Source organism: Hippocampus zosterae, chromosome 20 (assembly GCF_025434085.1).
Source record: "Hippocampus zosterae strain Florida chromosome 20, ASM2543408v3, whole genome shotgun sequence".
Taxonomy (NCBI): domain Eukaryota; kingdom Metazoa; phylum Chordata; class Actinopteri; order Syngnathiformes; family Syngnathidae; genus Hippocampus; species Hippocampus zosterae.
The window spans coordinates 10837927-10858484 of record NC_067470.1 but is presented as its reverse complement, the minus strand read 5'-3'; the positions used below and the strand labels follow the sequence as shown (position 1 = coordinate 10858484).

The following is a 20558-nucleotide window of genomic DNA, read 5'->3' as shown; positions in this document are numbered from 1 at the left end:
TGCATTTAAGTGCTTTGTCTACATATATTGCAACCCCCCCTCCTTTTTTGTTTTCTCTATTAGTTGCAAACATTTCATAACCTTCTATTTCCATTTCAGTTGTTTTATCTTCATCAAGCCAAGTTTCTGATATGGCAATTATTTTAAATTTATTGAATTTAGTCAGGTATTCTTTAATTTTTGTGAAGTTTTTATAGAGACTTCTACTGTTTAAGTGTATTACTGAAAGTGCATTTTCCAATTTTATATTAGTGTTGAATTGTTCATCCAGGTAATAGTCAGAGTTTGTTACCCTTTGTTTGTTGTTGAAGAAGTTATTGTCTGGGTCCAAATTGTTCTCGGGATCGAATGGCTTATAGTCAATATCTTCAAAGGGTTGGAAGTTCATGTTTTTGGGATGTGAATTTCCCGCTCCCACACGGTCGTCGATGGCTCCCTCACGGCCGTTGTTGGTTCCCTCGCTGTCGTCGCTCGCTCTCTCGCCGTCATCACTGGGTCCCTCGTGGTCACTGGCTCCCTTGCGGTCGTCGCCGACTCCCTTACGCTCGCCGGCTGGCTGCCTCCCGGCTCTCTCACGTGCGCTGGCTGGTTGTCTCCCGGCTGCCTCAGGCTCGCCGTCTCCCCGCTCCCTCGCGGTCACTGGCTCCCCTGCAGTCGTCGCTGGTTTCCTCTCGGTTGTCTCTAGCTCCCTTGCGGTCGTCGTTGGCTCCCTCACGGTGGTCGCAGGCTGGTTGTCTCCAGGCTTCCTCACGGTCGCTGGCTTCCCTGCAGTCGTCGCTGGCTTTCTCGCGGTCATCACTGGCTCCCTCACGGTCGGTCGTCGCTGGCTGCCTCGCGGTCGGTCGGTCTTGAAAAAGTTATTGTCCGGGTCCAAGTTGTTCTCAGGGTCAAACGTCTTGTGGTCAGTATGGTTGGAGGTCATCAAAGGGTTTGAAGGGTCATCAAAGGATTCGAAGTCCATGTTTTTTGGTATGTGAATTTCCTGCTTCAGTAGGGTCAGAGTTTTTATTGTCGGGTGGTGAAAAATTCTCAGTATGCTGCTTGATGGTGTTGAACTCGATGATGATGGCAAAACTTGGATCGTTTCTTGCTTTAGCCTCATCTTGGACAAACCTGACAAAATATGCGAAAGAGGGAACGACACGTCATATAGTTGTTTGTATTTTGAGCCTGTGTGAAGCCATCTTTCTTGGAGACTTAGAGGCAACTTTTCAACTATGAGCTTAACACCATGGTGTGTGTCGAGGTAAGCAAGACCAGGGAGATAAGTCTCATCTTTAGCAACTTGTAGCTCTAAGAGCAGATCTCAGAGCTCCCTGAGTTTTACGTTGTCTCTGTTTGTAAGGCGAGGGAAGTTGTCTAATTTTTCAAAGAGGGCGTTTTCTACTACTTCTGGTGTAGCGTAACATTGTTGGAGCCTGTCCCATGACACCTGGAGGGCTGCTTGAGGGTTAGTGGTATATACAGCTCTGATTCTCTTTTCGTATTCTGAGGACTCTTTACCGAGCCACTTGACTAGGAGATCTAACTTCTGACTGCATGTGAGACCAACATTTCCGGTTGCATTTATGAATGACAACTGCCATGCTCTAGCGTTTTCTGGGGTGTCGTCAAACTGAAATAGCCCTGTTGTGACTAACTCTCTGCGTGCAAGGAACTTAGTAAAGTCTGCCATGGGTGGATCATTATTGGGGGAAGCGTGGTAGCTATGCTTCACATAGTCTCTTGGTATGTCAGGTGTTTCATCCTTTACATACGTTTTCTTGTGTACCGGTGGAGAGCGGTGTTGTTCGGGTGTCCTTGAGGTGAACAATTGTGTCCTTGCCGGTTGAACTTGCGACTTCAGCTGGGTCTGGTGTTGCACGTACTCCATAGTTCGTTCTCTTACTGCTTGTAGTGGGACTGCACTCTTGACGCTTTCAGCTTTGCCATGTTCGATCGCTACAGCTGCTTCTAGCTTTCGCTGTAGCGGCTGCCACTTCCTTCTCCATCTCCAGCAGATCTAGATCTGCCTCTAATGTTGCTTTTTCTAATTCCAGTTTTGCTTGTTGTTTCTTGATTTCCAATTGTTTTTTCCTGTATGAAGCTTTAGCATTTGTAGCTTCTGCAGAGGCTCTTGCCAAGATGGCTGCTTCCAGTACACTGGACAATATGGATGAGTGTTTGGATGATGCCTTCGATGATGCTTTGGCTTCGGAGTAAGCCATTTCTTCTTGGGCATTGTCCATCGCTGCGTTGTGGTTCTATCTTGCATCAACTGCTGATATGGCTTTTCACTGTACTGTTATCGCTACGTGTTAAATACTATAAATGTTAATAGTAAGCAAGCCAAACTCATTTCTTCATGAGCCAGGAAACTGAGCGCCTTGCTCCTTTATTACGTCTTCTTGACGGCGTACAGTGAACAACTGTGACATCAGCTCAATGAATTGTAGAGTGAAACTGAAATGAACAGATTTAAAACATGCATTAATATTGTGTACACAAATACAACACAAATCGTCAGGTGTTTAACAAAGGATATAAATACAGCTCAAAATGTGACAAACAACGATAAACAATGCATTTTCGCAACACCTTTGCATGCTAATTAGCTTGTTAGCACTGATTTAGCAATCGTCATCGTTAGCAATACCCTAAGCTAGCGAGTTTCCAAGAACAACAATTGAGGGAAAGCAATCTCTAAAACACATTTCTAAATAATGATAAACACGAGCAGACTTACAGCCATTGCTTTCGAAGGTGAAACGAAAGGAATATAACTCAGGAGGTACAGTTGCAACGACCACGGTCAGGCTTTCTGTAATGACTCGTCTGATGAAACATGGCATCTGCTACCCACAATGCACCGCGATAACTAATCAATATTCTAAACAAAATTACTATTAATGAAATGGCCCGAAACTTTTACTGTGGGCAGGACAGTGTCCATATGTGCACTTGGCACCAGGACACCCGTAGTTCGATGATCGACCTTGTGGTTGTATCATCGGATTTGCGGACACATGTTTTGGACACTCGGGTGAAGAGAGGGGCGGACCTGACAACTGATCATCACCTGGTGGTGAGTAGGCTCCGATGGTGGGGGAAGATGCCGGTCCGTCCTGACAGACCCAAACGTATTGTGAGGGTTTGTTGGGAGCGTCTGGCGGAATCCCCTGTCCGAAGGAGTTTCAACTCCCACCTACGACAGAGCTTTTCCCATGTTCCGGGGGAGACGGGGGACATTGAGTCGAGTGGACCATGTTCCGTGCCTCTATTGTTGAGGCGGCCAATCTGAGTTGTGGCCGTAAGGTGGTTGGTGCCTGGCGTGGCGGCAACCCTTGTACTCGCTGGTGGACACCAGCAGTAAGGGATGTCGTCAAGCTGAAGAAGGAGTCCTATCGAGCCTTTATGGCCTGTGGAACCCCAGTGGCAGCTGACGGGTATCGACTGGCCAAGCGGAACACAGCTTCAGTGGTCGCCGAGGCTAAAACCCGAGCGTGGGAAGAGTTCGGTGAGGCCATGGAGGCCGACTTCCGGACGGCTTCGAGGAAATTCTGGTCCACCATCCGACGTCTCAGGAGGGGGAAGCAGTGCACCACTAACACTGTGTACAGTGGGGATGGGGCGCTGCTGACTTTGACTCGGGACGTTGTGAACCGGTGGGCCGAGTACTTCGAAGACCTCCTCAACTCCACCAACACGTCTTCCTTGGGCAAAGCAGTCTGAGGACCCTGAGGTGGGCTCTACTATCTCTGTTGTTGAAGTCACCGATGTGGTTAAAAAGCTCCTCGGTGGCAAGGCCCCAGGGGTGGATGAGATCCACCCGCAGTTCCTCAAGGCTCTGGATGTTGTGGGGCTGTCCTGGTTGACACGCCTCTGCAACATCGCGTGGTCAACGGGGAGAGTGCCTCTGGATTGGCAGACCGGGGTGGTAGTCCCTCTTAAAAAGGGGGACCGGAGGGTGTGTTTCAACTACAGAGGGATCACACTCCTCAGCCTCCCTGGTAAGGTCTATTCAGGGGTGCTCGAGAGGAGGGTCCGTCAGGAAGTCGAGCCTCAGATTGAGGAGGAGCAGTGTGGTTTTCGTCCCGGCCGTGGAACAGTGGACCAGCTCTACACCCTTAGCAGGGTCCTCGAGGGTATGTGGGAATTCGCCCAACCAGTCTGCATGTGTTTTGTGGACTTGGAGAAGGCGTTTGACCATGTCTCTCGGTGTGTTCTGTGGGGGGTGCTTCGTGGGTATGGGGTACCGAACCCCCTGATACGGGCTGTTCGGTCACTATACCACCAATGTCAGAGTTTGGTTCGCATTGCCGGCAGTAAGAATCGTTTCCAGTGGGGGTAGGACTCCGCCAAGGCTGCCCTTTGTCGCCGATTCTGTTCATAACCTTTATGGACAGAATTTCTAGGCGCAGCCGAAGCATTGAGGGGATCCGTTTTGGTGGCCTCAGTATTGCATCCCTGCTTTTTGCAGATGATGTGGTGCTGTTGGCTCCTTCAAAAAAGGCCCTCCAACTCTCACTGGAGCGTTTCGCAGCCGAGTGTGAAGCGGTTGGGATGAAAATCACCACCTCCAAATCTGAAACCATGGTCCTCAGTCGGTAAAGGGTGGAGTGCCCCCTCCGGGTCGGTGGGGAGATCTTGCCCCAAGTGGAGGAGTTTAAGTATCTTGGGTTCTTGCTCACGAGTGAGGACCGGAGGGAGCGAGAGATCGACAGGCGGATCGGTGCAGCGTCTGCTGTGATGCGGACGTTGCATCGGTCTGTCGTGGTGAAGAAGGAGCTGAGCCAAAGGGCGAAGCTCTCAATTTACCGGTCGATCTACGTTCCAACCCTCATCTATGGTCACGAGCTAAGGGTCGTGACCGAAAGAACGACATCCCGGATACAAGCGGCCGAAATGAGTTTTCTCCGCAGTGTGTCCGGGCTCTCCCTTAGAGATAAAGTGAGAAGCTCGGTCATCCGGGATGGGCTCAGAGTCGAGCCGCTTCTCCACCACATCGAGAGGAGCCAGATGAGGTGGCATGGGCATCTGATTCGGATGCCTCCTGAACGCCTCCCTGGCGAGGTGTTCCGGGCATGTCCCACCGGGAGGAGACCCTGAGGAAGACCCAGGACACGCTGGAGAGACTATGTCACCCAGCTGGCATGGGAATGCCTCGGGGTCCCCCAGGGAGAGCCGGAAGAAGTAGCTAGGGAGAGGGAAGTCCGGACTTCCCTGCTAAAGCTGTTGCCCCCGCGACCCGGCCCCGGATAAGCGGTAGAAGATGGATGGATGGATGCTCATTTCTCCACACGCACTTGCTGTCAATCGCCTTCGGAGGTGCTCAGAAGTTGAAAGGGCAGTTGGAATGTGGAGGGGTTTTTTTTTTTATGAACGATAAAAAAATTATGGAATCTGTCCACAAAATGCTAATTTTTGTGCATTTGATATAAATGTTCATGTCTATCCTGTATCATTTAGGCCATCAATAAAATATGACAAATGTCTGTGTCGTTACTTTTTACATGTTACGCTTTTTAAAAAATAAAATAGAACTGAATGTTCACTCACTTTGGCTCAGTTTGACCTTTTCTGGGTTCAGTTTAATTGTTTTCTGTCTGCACCGCTTCCTTAAAAACCTCTGGACTTCTTCTGTTCCAGTCTGTGTCACAATCCATGGGAATGAAAATACCTCTGAGCTACCTTTTCATCTGTTCCATTGTCCTTCAGAGTTGCTTTCAACCAGGGCGGCGCCAGCCATTTTGGTGCCCGAAGCATAAATGCTTTGTGGTGCCGCCCCCTACCCACATCACCCACACCACCTCTGACAGAAATGAACAAACTGAGTATTTGTCAGTTTTGCTTTATTTTACCAAATAACTTCCATCGATCCAAACTGAAAAGACGCACCTGAAAACCTAGAGTCTCCCCCACTGACACATTGTAAATGGCACAGCCACCTTATGCAGCATATATGCTTCTATCTTATATTTTATATTGCATTCAGTACTGTGTACAGTTAATTTTTTAATTGATTTTGTGCATGCAAATACTTCATGAGTTTCGATTGTCTTCCCTCCAAAATTTGCTGCTGTAATTTGCAAATTTCTCCATTGCGAAACAAATAAAGGTTTTCTTATCTTATCCATCCATCCATTTTCTGATCCGCTTTATCCTCACAAGGGTTGCAGGGGGTGTTGGAGCCTATCCCAGCCTTCTTCGGGCAGTAGGCGAGGGACACCCTGAACCGGTTGCCAGCCAATCGCAGACACAAAATAACTAGTCAATCTGAATGTTTCAAAAACTTTCACAAAGATAAGTACAGTAATAATAATGAAGAATTTATAAAACAGTAAAAAGGGCACCAAATACTCAATTTTCTTCAATGCCACGACTATTCACAGTGAAATATTGTTTTGAACGAACCAAGGTACAAAGCGCTTCTAAATTTATTATATTATGATGTAGGCCTATATTTAAAACACTGGTAGATTGAAATGTCAATATTCTACCTTTATAGACAAGGACTGATAGGGCACTATGTAAATATTCCGGACATAATGGGAAAACTGTCTCCAATGGAGAAATTTGCAATTTACAGCACCAACATTTGGAGGGAAGAAAGTAGAAAAACATGAAGTATTTAAATGCACAAAATAAATTTTAAAAAATGACCTGTACACAGTACAGAATGCAATATAAAATCTAAGATAGAAGCATATATGCAGCTGCATAAGGTGGCTGTGCTATTTACAAGGGGTGAGTGGGGGAGAGTCCAGGGTTTCAGGTGCGTCTATTCAGTATGGATGGATGCAAGTGGATGAAAAGTGTGAAACTTGTGGCAATGACCAAAGCGACATGATCCGGCCGCCATGATGAGGCCTCTGAAAGAGGAGCTTCCAAACCTTGAGCTCAGAGGTCTTTTCATTCCCGTGGACTGTGGCACAGATTGGATCAGAAGAAGTCCAGAGGTTTTCCAGGAAGCGGTGCAGACATTAGACAATTAAACTGAACCCAGAAAAGTTCAAACTGAGACAAAATTAATGAATAGTCAGTTACGTTTTATTTTTAAAAAAGCATAACATATACAAAGTAACTTCACGGACATGTGTAATATTTTATATATACATATAGCATATTTGACAATAAAGATGACCTTGACCTTATTCGTGGCCCAAATGATACAGGATAGAGACATTAACATATTTATCAAATGCACACAAACTAGTATTTTGTGCACAGATTACATGAATATTGTTTCATTGCTCATTCAAAAAACGTCCACATCCCAACTGCCCTTTCAACTCCGAGCACCTCCAAAGTTGATTGACAGCAAGTGGGTGGGGAGAAATGAGCACATGGAGCAAAATTGAAGACAGAAAACATTTTTCCAATTCAAAGAGGGTTCAATTTTGAGGAGGGAAAAAAAACAAAAAAGAAAAAACAAATACAAATGACCAAACCTGTCCAGACAAAGACGGTTCAATTTTGAAATTAGAAAAAAAAGAACTAATATAAATGACCAAAAATCCTCTGAAAACAAGCCATATTTAAAAACCACAACTCACAACCCAATGAAAATTAACTTCCATGAAGAATCCAAAAGTAATTTTCAATGCAGTCAAGGGAAAGAAAAGTTCGGTATCCCGATAAGAAGGAACATGCAATCAGCCTTGGTGATGAAATCATGAAGCCTGCACAGATGAAAGCTGAAAACTTAACTGTTAGCTGATCCCCGTTCATCTCAACACACTTGCGATTATTAATCTGATGTTGCCACAAGAATCTTTGGCCAAAAACTCAGCAGGCAAACGTATTCTCACCAGCATGGGTTCTTGCGTGATTTATTAAGCTTCCTTTCTGAGAGAATCTTTGCCCACAATCTGTGCAGGCAAAAGGTTTCTCACCACTGTGGGTTCTTGTGTGACTTATTAAGGTTCCCTTCTGAGAAAATCTTTGGCCACAAACTAAGCAGGCAAAACGTTTCTCACCAGTGTGTGTTTTTGTGTGTATGTTTAAGTTCCCCTTCTGAGAGAATCTTTGGCCACACTCTGAACATGAAAAAGGTTTCTCACCAGTATGGGTTCTTGTGTGACATTCTAGGTGTCCCTTCCAAGAGAATCTTTGACCACAAACTGAGCAAGCAAAAGGCTTCTCAGCAGTGTGTGTACTTGTGTGACGCATTAAGTGATCCTTCTGAGAGAATCTTTGACCACAAACTGAGCACGAAAGAGGTTTCTCACCAGTGTGGGTACTTGTGTGAACTGTTAAGCTTTCCTTCCGAGAGAATGTTTGGCCACAAACTAAGCAGGTAAAAGGTTTCTCACCAGTGTGAGTTCGTATGTGCTTATTTAAGTTTGCCTTCTCAGAGAATATTTGACCACAATCTGAGCAGGCAAAAGGTTTCTCACCAGTGTGGGTTCTTAGGTGCTTTTTTAAGCTTTCCCTCCAACAGAATCTTTGGCCACAAACTAAGCAGGAAAAAGGTTTCTCACCAGTGTGGGTTCTTGTGTGACCTGTTAAGGTTCCCTTACAAGAGAATTTCCGGCCACATTCTGAGCAGGTGAACGGTTTCTCACCAGTGTGTTTTCTGATGTGTAATTCCAAAGCACTTTTATAAGCATACATTTTCCCACAGTGAGAACATTTCCAGGGTTTGCTGTCAGTGTTACACGTCAGATCACCTTCTGACTCATCTACATCCTCATCATCATCATCATCATCATCATCTGCATTTGACGATGTGCTGTCACTATCTGATAGTGGAGCTAAGAGGCCATCTGCTTTTGATTCTTCCTGGTGGTTTCCAACACCTTTTGTTGTCATGTGTTGACATGAGCTTCTGCTTGGAGCCTCTCCGTTTGCCTCATTTATACTCAGAGGGACGCCATTAAATGGCACCTTCCAGATAACCTCCTCCTCCTCCTCTTCTTTGATGTCAGGGGGCTCATCCACCTCCGCTTTCGTGCAAGGGTGCTCTAGCTCCTCCTCTTTAATGTATTGGGCTTGCTGCTCCTCTTCTTCTTTCAAATGAGAAGGCTCTGCATCCAGCCACTCAGGACAAACATCTTCGCTGATGTCTGAAAAAGACAAACACGTGTGGAATCATGGTTTAGATTGACAATGAAAGTTATGAGAAGAGCCAGATCAATCGAAGTTCGTTTATATTGCACTTTTCAAACAGAAAAGTACAACTCAAAAGTGCTGTGCAATTAAAACATCAAAATTACAACATAAAAATAGGACCCTTCTCCTCCCTCCCCAACTAACAGATACATAACACAAGATGCCTATGTGCACACACACACACACACACACACACACACCCTGATGAACTATATGAAAAAAGACATGGCAAGGCACAGAGAACCATGAGGAAAAGAGCACCCAACTGGAGCTAGCAGGCGTGTCCGTCAAATCAACTGCCTTCCCCTTCCCAGAAAAAAATAATAATTTCCAAAAAGTAAGAACGCAGCGAAGGGAAGATAACTGGGAGAAAAGAAAAGGAAGTCAATTTGTCTCTCTTGACCGCTTTTGACAGAAAAGTTGCGTAAAATGGTTAATCATGACAGGAAGAAAAGTAGGTCGTAACCTATGGTGAAAGAACTAGTAATGCCCAAACCTGCTCCACGTGAGCCGAATCGAGATCGAGACTGGTTAAAAACAGCACCGCTGTCTTCTTTTGCTCCACAAAGTTGCTCATGGTGCTCCGCCTTTCCTCTTGTGCTCATATTTCGGTAAATTCACAACACTTTACGTTCACACCTCTGCTTTGCGGCGGCTAGCAAGCTAGGCCAAGTAAGCTAAGCTAAGTAAGCTAAACTAGGCCCCGAATCTTGTGATAATTATGTTATAGTCCAATAAAGCAATGATGGGTGTCCTGCGTCGAGGCTAAGTACGTAATTCTTAGCCTGTAATTCGAGACGAAATGTTGGTTATTGTTCTTTTTTTAATTGTTACTTTTTAAACTGGCGCCGTGTTGTAGTGTGGCGTGCAGAGGTACAGCTTCAGCGATCGCACAACGATGTACGGCAAAGCCTTAGGGACAAACTTAAAGGCAACAATAGCCTAGACTCGTAAAATGGATACAGTACTGTGATGCTATGCGTAAAATAACATAAGAACTACATTACCCAGCATGGCACAGGAGTTGAGAGTACAAGTTGGAAGTAAAGAGTGAACGAGTTCTATCCAACACACCTCGTCTCCTTCATTACATGATAAGAGAGACAACACATGGTGTCAGAAGTGGCCGTGAGCTGCCTCGGAGTGAAAAGGTTTGCCACGAAAGAGCTTCGAAAGCACGAGGGAGAGAGGATTTGGAGTCACCTATGGCAAGCCATTTGAGCATTTATTCCAAATCCCTTATATCAAACATAACGTGTTACACTAGTTTGATCTCTTTCAGCACTAGTTCGACACTCTGCCACACTAGTGACACCGAATGTCGAACTAGTTGCATACAAACTCCAACTAGTCATTCATTTTCAGCAACATGTTAACTTGTCAATCATGGATTATTCTAACATGTGAACTTGTGACCCGTGATTTCCTGCGCGAGTAAACAAGTGTGAGCTGAAATACTCACTAGTTTACTAGTGGCGGATAAAACAGTAGCTAATTTACTAGTTAAGGGCCCTTGACGCCTTGATATCTAACTAGTGAGTGTCAAAAATGTTACTTGTTCACTGATGATGCCCCAAATATTTACTAGTTGCACAAGTGTGACATTTAATGTCTCACTAGTTCAACTAGTGAGGTCTAAAATGTTCACTAGCAGAACTAGTGGATGCCAACATGCTCACTAGTAAGCTAGTTGCACAAAATATAATGAGGAAGTGGGGCAGAAATGTGGCTGCAGGATTCCTATTGGATCTGCAGTTAAAATACAACAATCGGGATTCAGATTTTGTCATAATCACATCCACTTCATTTGCATGTTTTACACTAGTTTACAAGTTGTCCTGAGGATTTGCAGCTAGTTCACTAGAGGATGCCCATTATTGGTTACATGTCGACGAGTGAATCCAGAAATCCAAACTAGTGAACTAGGTGCAATCGATTTGACCTTACACGTTAACTAGACGGTTTCAAAATGTGAACATGTTCACAAGTCAATGTAGAGATATCCACTAGGTGGGCCCATTTTCACTGTACTTGTTAACTAGTGATACACATGTTTCCTCACTAGTAAACTAGTTGGGTTCAGTGTGACACACTAGTGAGCTAGTGACACAGATTTTCATATCACTAGTTAACTAGTGGATCGTATTTTGTCTCACTTGTCAGGCTCAATGCTGAACATGTATAGGCTTTGACTGAACATGTTTGACAAAACTGGGCACTAGGTGACATGTGCACACATCTAGTTTACTAGTGAAATAATTACATTTGGCTAGTTTACATGTTTGGCAGTTACAAAACTTTACAAGTTCACTAGTTGTGCACACATGTCAACTAGTAAGCAATTTTATTTAGCTAGTACGATGTACATGCCAGCTAGTATGCCAAAAACATGAGCTAGTGCAACAAAAATCCCTACATGTTTGATATTTGTTGCACTCGTGCACAGTCGCTGCACAAGTGCTGATTTACACCAACAAGTGAAAAGAAAGGCCCAACATGTAGGAAAAATGTCAAACATGTTCAGTCAAACCTTGCACAAGTTCATTTTTTGGTCTGACTAGTGAGACAAAATGCCTCCCACTAGTTAACTAGTTGAATAAACACGAGCGTCTCTAGTGAACTAGTGGCTCACTCTGGACTCAACTAGTTTACTAGAAAGAAAACATGTGTTTCACTAGTTCACAAGTGAGTTTGAAATGAGACCAACGAGTGCAACTAGTGGAAATTGTCGCATTTACAAGTTAACTAGTGAACATTTTGTACCTCACTAGTCAGCTAGTAAGGTTTGGAAGATCTAACTAGTGTAACTAGTGGACATAATATGCCTGACTAGTGAGCTAGCGATCAATTTTTAAACTGACAAGTTCCCTGCTAAGGCCAGAACACCTTAACTAGTGTACCCAGTGGACATTTGGCCCTTACAAGTGAGCATGTCAACTATAACATGCGATCATTCATGTCTCAGTTGCGACTCGAACACCGACATGTTCACAAGTGGGCTGCATGCAAATGAAGCAGGGTGGACAAGAATTTTGATTGGTCAATATTCAGAGAATGAATATTCAGTCTTAAAGTTTTAACCCTTACGCGCCCGGCTCATAATACCTGAAGAAGAAAGTACAGAAGTGATTTTATAAAAACAATTCATACTTTTGATTATTCTTTCTGTCTCTCTACCTCTCTATCTTTCTCTGTGTGTGTATATATATATATATATATATATATATATATATATATATATATATATATATATATATATATATATATATATATATATATTTCCCCAGTGTGGGACGAATAAAGGATGTCTTATATATATATATATATATATATATATATATATATATATATATATATATATATATATATATATATATATATATATATATATATATATATATATATATATATATATATATATATATATATATATAGGCGGCCCGGTAGTCCAGTGGTTAGCACGTCGGCTTCACAGTGCAGAGGTACCGGGTTCAATTCCAGCTCCGGCCTCCCTGTGTGGAGTTTGCATGTTCTCCCCGGGCCTGCGTGGGTTTTCTCCGGGTGCTCCGGTTTCCTCCCACATTCCAAAAATATGCATGGCAGGCTGATTGAACACTCTATATTGTCCCTAGGTGTGAGTGTGAGCGTGGATGGTTGTTCGTCTATGTGTGCCCTGCGATTGGCTGGCAACCGATTCAGGGTGTACCCCGCCTACTGCCCGGAGACTGCCGGGATGGGCTCCAGCACCCCCCGCGATCCTAGTGAGGATCAAGCGGTACGGAAGATGAATGAATGAATATGTGTGTGTGTGTGTGTGTGTGTGTGTGTGTGTGTGTGTGTGTGTGTGTGTGTGTGTGTGTGTGTGTGTGTGTGTGTGTGTGTGTGTGTGTGTGTGTGTGTGTGTGTGTGTGTGTGTGTGTATATATATATAGATAGCGGCTGGATAGCTCAGTTGGTAAGGCATCGGTTTCGCATACAGGAGACGGTGGTTCGAATCCCGCTTGGGGCAAAAAATGAGCACATAACACCATCCAGTGTGGGTCCTTGGGCAAGATCCTTTACGCTAATGCCTACCTCATACAATGATGAGAGACAATAAAACGAATGACATGCCTGCTCAGATGTCGCCCGGCCAAACAAGGTCTGCGTCAGGTGCTGGGGAACCAGAGCACCTTGATGAAAAATGGGCTACTGGAACAAAGCGGAGATGGGCGAGATGCGATAACATGGCTCTGTTGGAATGCTACTACTCAAGCAACCCTAATCAGAGGGGTTACATGCAGAGAATGTGGGCTAAATGGTTACTTCGAAACCCACAGTCACGGTTGACCACGAAACAACTCGTAGCTCAGTGTTCCAACATCCACAAACGGCAACTGCTGTCACAACTTGAGATTGATGAGGTACAACGCAGGTTCCATGGTGAAGGCTGCCAGATCAGAGGAGGAGGTCATACAAGAGATTGGGAGGCAAGCCCCAATGAATGCAGATGATGAGATTGGGTGGCCAGCCCCAATGAATGAAATGCTGAGCGAGGCTGAAAGCTAAGATCATGGCGAGAATGAAAGCTGGGCAACCTAGAAACCAATTACAAAGGCTATGTGAAGTACCATCTGAAAGTCTCATAGAAAGTGTAAATGCAGCACTGAGGGCGATCCCTACCGTAACGATCACAGAAACCAATGAACTGATATACGCTTCAGCATCAGTGATCCTGGAGACTCTGGGCTCTGGAAACCATGAGATACGTTACCCACCATGGAAAAGACGGTTGGAGGCTAAGATCAAGGCGGCCCGGAAAGATGTGAGTCAATTGACGGAGGCCCAGAGAGGTGTGATGAAAAGGCCGATACCCGAGAGGTACATCCAGATGAAGAATTGGACAGCACCAGGCCCGGACATGGTCCACACCTACTGGCTAAAGAAACTCACAGCACTCCATGAGCGCCTAGCAGTACAAATGAACCAGCTGCTGAGGGATGGGACTCACCCAGAATGGCTAACCGAAGGGCGAACGATCCTGATCATGAAGGATCCCTCGAAGGGTGCAGCCCCATCCAACTATCGGCCAATAACCTGTCTCTCCACAACATGGAAGCTCATGTCAGGCATCATTGCGGCTAAGATAAGTGGACACATGGATCAATACATGAACAAAGCGCAGAAGGGCATTGGTAGAGATACCAGAGGAGCCAAACATCAGCTCCTGGTTGACAGAACAGTCGCACAAGACTGCAGGTCCCGACGTACCAACCTGTGCACAGCTTGGATTGATTACAAGAAAGCCTATGACTCGATGCCACATACATGGATCACTGAATGCTTGGAGTTGTATAAGGTGAACAGGACCCTAAGAGCTTTCGTTGCGAACTCGATGAGGATGTGGAAAAGCACACTTGAAGCCAATGGCAAGCCACTTACCCAAGTGTCCATCAAATGTGGCATATACCAAGGTGATGCACGCTCCCCACTGCTGTTCTGCATAGGACTGAACCCACTAAGCCAAGTAATCACCAAGACAGGCTATGGATACCGCCTCAGAAATGGAGCTACGATCAGTCACCTCCTCTACATGGATGACATAAAGCTGTATGCTAAGAGCGAAAGGGACATAGATTCCCTGATCCACACGACCAGGACCTACAGCAGCGACATCGGGATGTCATTCGGGCTTGAGAAATGTAGTCGGATGGTGACTAAGAGAGGAAAGGTAGTCTGCACTGAAGGGGTCTCACTCCCTGAAGGAACAATAGCAGACATTGAGGACAGCTACAAGTACCTTGGTATACCACAAGCCAATGGCAACCTCGAACTGGCAACAAGGAAAGCGGCTACGGCCAAATACCTCCAGCGAGTGAGGCAAGTCCTAAGAAGCCAGCTCAATGGCAAGAATAAGACCCGGGCAATAAACAGCTATGCCCTGCCAGTGATCAGATACCCTGCAGCAATAATAAGGTGGCCAAAGGAAGAGATTCAGACCACGGACGTTAAGACCCGAAAGCTCCTAACCATGCATGGAGGGTTCCATCCCAAATCCAGCACCCTGAGACTGTACGCAAGCCGAAAGGAAGGAGGCCGGGGACTAGTGAGTGTGAGAGCCACTGTCCAGGATGAAACATCCAAGCTCCATGAATACATCAAGGAGAAGGCTCCAACGGATGACGTACTCAGAGAATGTCTCAGACAATGGGGAACAGAAGATGAGGTGCTGGAAGAGGGACCATCATGGGAGGACAAGCCCCTACACGGGATGTACCACCGGACCATAACTGAAGTGGCTGATCTCAAGAAGTCCTATCAGTGGCTAGAGAGGGCTGGCCTGAAGGACAGCACAGAGGCACTCATCCTGGCTGCTCAGGAGCAGGCCTTGAGCACCAGAGCAATCGAGGCCCAGATATACCACACCAGACAAGACCCAAGGTGTAGGTTGTGCAAAGAGGCACCTGAGACGATCCAACACATAACTGCAGGGTGTAAGATGCTGGCAGGGAAAGCCTACATGGAACGCCATAACCAGGTGGCTGGCATAGTCTACCGAAACATCTGTGCGGAGTATGGACTGGAAACCCCAAGGTCAAAATGGGAAACACCTCCGAAGGTGGTGGAGAATGACAGAGCGAAGATCCTGTGGGACTTCCAGATCCAGACTGACAAGATGGTAATGGCGAACCAACCAGATATCGTGATCATAGATAAAGGGCAGAGGAAAGCCGTTGTAGTGGATGTAGCGGTCCCAAGTGATGGAAACATCAGGAAGAAGGAACATGAGAAACTCGAGAAATACCAAGGGCTCAGAGAGGAGCTGGAGAGAGCCTGGAAGGTAAAGGTGACAGTCGTGCCTGTGGTGGTCGGAGCACTTGGGGCAGTGACCCCCAAACTAGATGAGTGGCTGCAACAGATCCCGGGAACAACATCGGACATCTCAGTCCAGAAATGTGCAGTGCTGGGAACAGCAAGGATACTGCGCAGAACCCTCAAGCTTCCTGGCCTCTGGTAGAGGACCCGAACTGAATGAGGGACGGACACCACCCGAGGGGTGAGATGAGGATTATATATTAGAGCTGCCTTTATTGGCATTAATTTAAATGAATTTTAACGGGATTAAAAATTTTCTCGCGAGATTAACGCGGCACACGTCACAAGCGGATGTTACGTTGCTCTATAAATACACCAGAAACAAAACAACAAGCGCGCTGCAGAAGTCCACGCCCACGTCTGTTTTGCCAGCCACGGCAGCGCGAGACACCGAAAACGGATACTTAAAGAGTTTATGAATGGAAAGTTTACTTTTAAAGAGTTGCCATATTGCTCCACTGACAAGACCAAAGTTATCTGTTCTTCTCTCTCTCTCTCTGTATCATACAGGTATACGATGTATGCCACTGACGCGATTGTTACTTGTTTGGAACTATTTTGTGTGGAAGGTTACAGCGTTCCGTGTCCATATAAATACAGCGGGTGGAGCTTCTCTGTGTTCGTCTGACAGTGGTAGCGACCTAGCGAAAGTAAAATGTCTCCAATGTTGTCATCGAACCAAGTTTAGTCATTCGAAATGAGGTCTACACAAACTCTTCAAGATGATGGCCACTTTCCAGGAGATTTTCTGGATAAAAGTCTTATCCGGTTCTGCTTTCTTAATCTTGTGCAGGTAGAATAATTTTTCTGGACAAATTATTTTTGGACGAATGAAAATATAAGACTTAACTATGCTGCTTTGTGTTCAGGATGAGCTGGATGAAGTTGTGAACACGTGGAACGCACACAAAATAAGACCAAGATTGCACCATGATACAGCTTTAGGTCGACCAGTCGTCATGTATTCATTCCCTGCGATGCACAGTGCCGAGGATCAATTAAAACCTGTTGGAACGGAAGAGGTCACTGCATGTATGGAAGAGTGCACTACAAAAGGCAATTTTCCTTGTGATGAAACTGTATTTGAACTGTGTTGTTCGCTTATGGAGGAAAATGAATGGCACGCGCCATCAGATACATTGGATGCAAGTGACTTGTATGTTAAGTTGAGAGAGGAATTACTGAAGTCTATTTGACATACAGTATGTACTGATGCAATTTTGGGAAAATGAAGCTTCAAATTTGCTCCATAAACCAGTTGTTGTTTTTTGACTTCTCTAGATTGCACTCTTTTCAGCAGTGGGCTGGATGTACACGGACTTGCCCTTTCTGAAACCTTTATTTTAAACAACAGTGCCATGGCTCCAGCATGTCCCGTGACCCTGGAGGATATATGGGTCAAAAGTGGATGGATGTCTTATTGTTAATATTGATAGAAAACATATCCACACTTTTTCTGATCCGCTTTATCCTCACAAGGGTCACGAGATATGCTGTGCAGCCTGTCCCAGCAGTTGTTGGGCAGTAGGGGGGGGGACACCCTGAACCGGTTGCCAGCAAATCGCAGTGCACACAGACGAACAACCATCTGCCCTCACAATCACGGACAATTATTTGGAGTGTTCCATTAACCTGCCCCGCATGTTTTTGGAATGTGGGAGGATGCGAAGAAGCCGGAGACTCCACACAGGAAGGCCGGAACCGGATTCGAATCCTGCACCTGTGCACTGTGAGGCCGACGTGCCTCACAGCCAATAGGAAATATCTGTAAAATGTTATTAAACCATTCACCGTTGCACACAAGTATATTAACCGTCAACATTCATGTGTAGACAGAAAAACATAGCGAATGAAGAGTAAATTTATTGAACACAATAAATTCTTACTTTTAATGATAGAAGCATGGACCTAAATAATACAGCCCCTTCCTCAACTGGCGGATCGCGATCCACGACCGGACCGCCGACCTCCTCTGTCCGGGCCTCCTCTGTCTGGACCCTCGGCAAATTGTATAAAATAATAAATTATAAAGTGATTTTTACGTTATACATTTTCTATTTTTGGACTATAATCTGCGCATTACCGCGATCGCTTGTTAAAATTATCCGCTGTATTATTTGCGTGCACGAACAGATGAATTGCTGAGGACGCAGCAGCGCGACTCAGTGTGTGTATAATGTTTGACGAACTGGAGACGGGGGCATGTCGGCGATAACGATGCGCTGATTGGCTCCTCTGAACTTAAGGCGTATCCATACATCAGCGTCACGCATTCAAAATGGATGATTGTGTCAGGAAACAGACGCATGCGCGACGCCACAGTATGCTCACAGCTTCAGCACAGAAGAGCCACACACAGACAATTAGACAAGACAAATCGCGGGACGTTTCGATTGTGTGCAGTTTTGCTCCCGTCTACCCGGGGATCTTTGCAGCTGTTTAACAGCAGAACACCGCAACATGTTAAATGAACATCCCAATGGCGTCCTCAAATAATATTTGCATGCCTCAGACATTGCATTCACCTTTAGTGGAAGAACAGCATGGCACATTCCTGTGCTCCCTTGTGTCAGTATTTTAAATGGTTCTTAACTCCCTCTTCTGATATAACGTTTGTATACCTGGCGTAATACTGGGTGTATCGCGAACTTCATTCTCATGCTTGGCCCGATAATGCCTCAGCATGGTGGAGGTGCTTCTGTTGGTGTATGACAATTCGACTTGGCAAATTCGACATTTCACCTGTAATGAAATGTGAATAAGAAGTAACTAAGAGTTACCTTGAAATGTATTCGGATTAGAATGGTACAACACATGTCAATAATCTGAGAGGCACTCGGCGAGTGCCTCTCGCCGAGAGGCTCTCGGCGACAGAAGGCGATTTGAATAAATAAATAAATAAAACCGTATTCTCCGGTACATCAAAATGGTCCCACACGGCGGATGATTTGCGTCTCTGCTCCATAATCGGCAAGGAAGGCAAGGCACGAACACGAAGTCTGCACTGACACGAACTTCGACAAGCGAGCGTGAGTGAGGTCTGGCTTGTTTCGGCAAGTGGCATTGTGTCGCCAAACCCACTTCCTTATAAACACTGTGCGGCGGGCTTTTGCTGCGTCAACGCCCTCTGCACTGAGTCGACGCCCCCTGGACTAAGTGGCGCAGCCTGTACTGTGCCAAGCAGCCGATGCAGTCTAAACTGCACCGGTGCAGTTCACGTGTCAATTAGCAGCCTGGACTGTGTCAACGCAGCCGATGTGTCAATTAGCAGCCCGGACTGTGTCAACGCAGCCGGTGTGTCAATTAGAAGCCTGGACTGTGTCAACGCAGTTCACGTGTCAATCACGTGACGTAATGAGCCAGCACATGCATCGACACGTGGTTTGCTCTGTGAGCCCGGCGCATGTGTCAATGCATCGGTGTCGCTGGACCCATCACTAGCTGTTAATTAACCAAGTGAAAATAGGATCTATACTTCACATTCTTTGTTTTAAGTACTTCAGCAGATGTTCAGGACAGAGACTAGTGTCGATAGTTCTCATAGCAAGGTGAAATTCCTCAACAGTGTTCTACTACTCCTTCTAGCGGAATAATTCCTGAACAGCGTCATTCGAATGGGGTTAATCAATAGCTTTGGCCTGTGTTACGATCAAAAAAACACTCTGAAACGTTTGGACAGATTATTGCAGTCCCAAGATGTTTACACGCGACCACGGGATGGCGTTTGTTTCTTACCTGCTAGTGATGGGTCCAGCGACACCGATGCATTGACACATGCGCCGGGCTCACAGAGCAAACCAAGTGTCGAGGCATGTGCTGGCTCATTACGTCACGTGATTGACACGTGAACTGCGTTGACACAGTCCAGGCTTCTAATTGACACACCGGCTGCGTTGACACAGTCCAGGCTGCTAATTGACACATCGGCTGCGTTGACACAGTCCAGGCTGCTAATTGACACGTGAACTGCACCTGCATCAGCTGCTTGGCACAGTACAGGCTGCGCCACTTAGTCCAGGGGGCGTCGACTCAGTGCAGAGGGCGTTGACACAGCAAAAGCCCGCCACACAGTGTTTATAAGGAACACCTGCCGAAACAAGCCAGACCTCACTCACGCTCGCTTGTCGAAGCTCGTGTCAGTGCAGACTTCGTGTTCGTGCCTTGCCTTCCTTGCCGATTATGGAGCAGAGACGCAAATCATCTGCCGTGTGGGACCATTTTGATGTCCTGGAGAATAAGGTATTATTTATTTATTTATTTATTCAAATCGCCTTCTGTCGCCGAGAGCCTCTCGGCGAGAGGCACTCGCCGAGTGCCTCTCAGATTATTGACGTGTTGTACCGTTCTAATCCGAATACATTTCAAGGTAACTTAGTTACTTCTTATTCACATTTCATTACAGGTGAAATGTCGAATTTGCCAAGTCAATTCGCCAACAGAAGCACCTCCACCATGCTGAGGCATTATCGGGCCAAGCATGAGAATGAAGTTCGCGATACACCCGGTATTACGCCAGGTATACAAACGTTCTCATCTTTTCACGGTTGCCATGTTGATGATTAATTGACAATCAGTAATTATTGGTTGACTCTCCACTCCATGTTTGACAA

At 45.7% G+C, this 20558-nt stretch overlaps 2 protein-coding genes and 1 long non-coding RNA gene across 3 annotated transcripts; 1 reads left to right on the top strand and 2 right to left on the bottom strand.

Annotated features, from left to right (window-relative positions):
* Positions 1-1478: 1478 nt before the first annotated feature.
* LOC127593101 (uncharacterized) lies at positions 1479-5443 on the bottom strand. Its single transcript, XR_007960314.1, has 2 exons — positions 2726-5443; positions 1479-2442 (listed from the first exon to the last, which is right to left on the bottom strand). It is a non-coding gene; the product is annotated as an uncharacterized LOC127593101 (long non-coding RNA).
* A 1566-nt stretch (positions 5444-7009) lies between these two features.
* On the bottom strand, positions 7010-10074 carry LOC127593065 (zinc finger protein OZF-like). Its single transcript, XM_052054277.1, has 3 exons — positions 9742-10074; positions 9590-9701; positions 7010-9047 (listed from the first exon to the last, which is right to left on the bottom strand). The coding sequence occupies exons 2-3, from the start codon at positions 9696-9698 to the stop codon at positions 7768-7770; spliced, it is 1389 nt and encodes a 462-aa protein (XP_051910237.1). The 5' UTR covers positions 9699-9701; positions 9742-10074; the 3' UTR covers positions 7010-7767.
* A 5021-nt stretch (positions 10075-15095) lies between these two features.
* On the top strand, positions 15096-17202 carry LOC127593074 (uncharacterized). Its single transcript, XM_052054292.1, has 2 exons — positions 15096-16741; positions 16818-17202. The coding sequence occupies exon 1, from the start codon at positions 15104-15106 to the stop codon at positions 16088-16090; it is 987 nt and encodes a 328-aa protein (XP_051910252.1). The 5' UTR covers positions 15096-15103; the 3' UTR covers positions 16091-16741; positions 16818-17202.
* The last annotated feature ends 3356 nt before the right edge of the window (positions 17203-20558 follow it).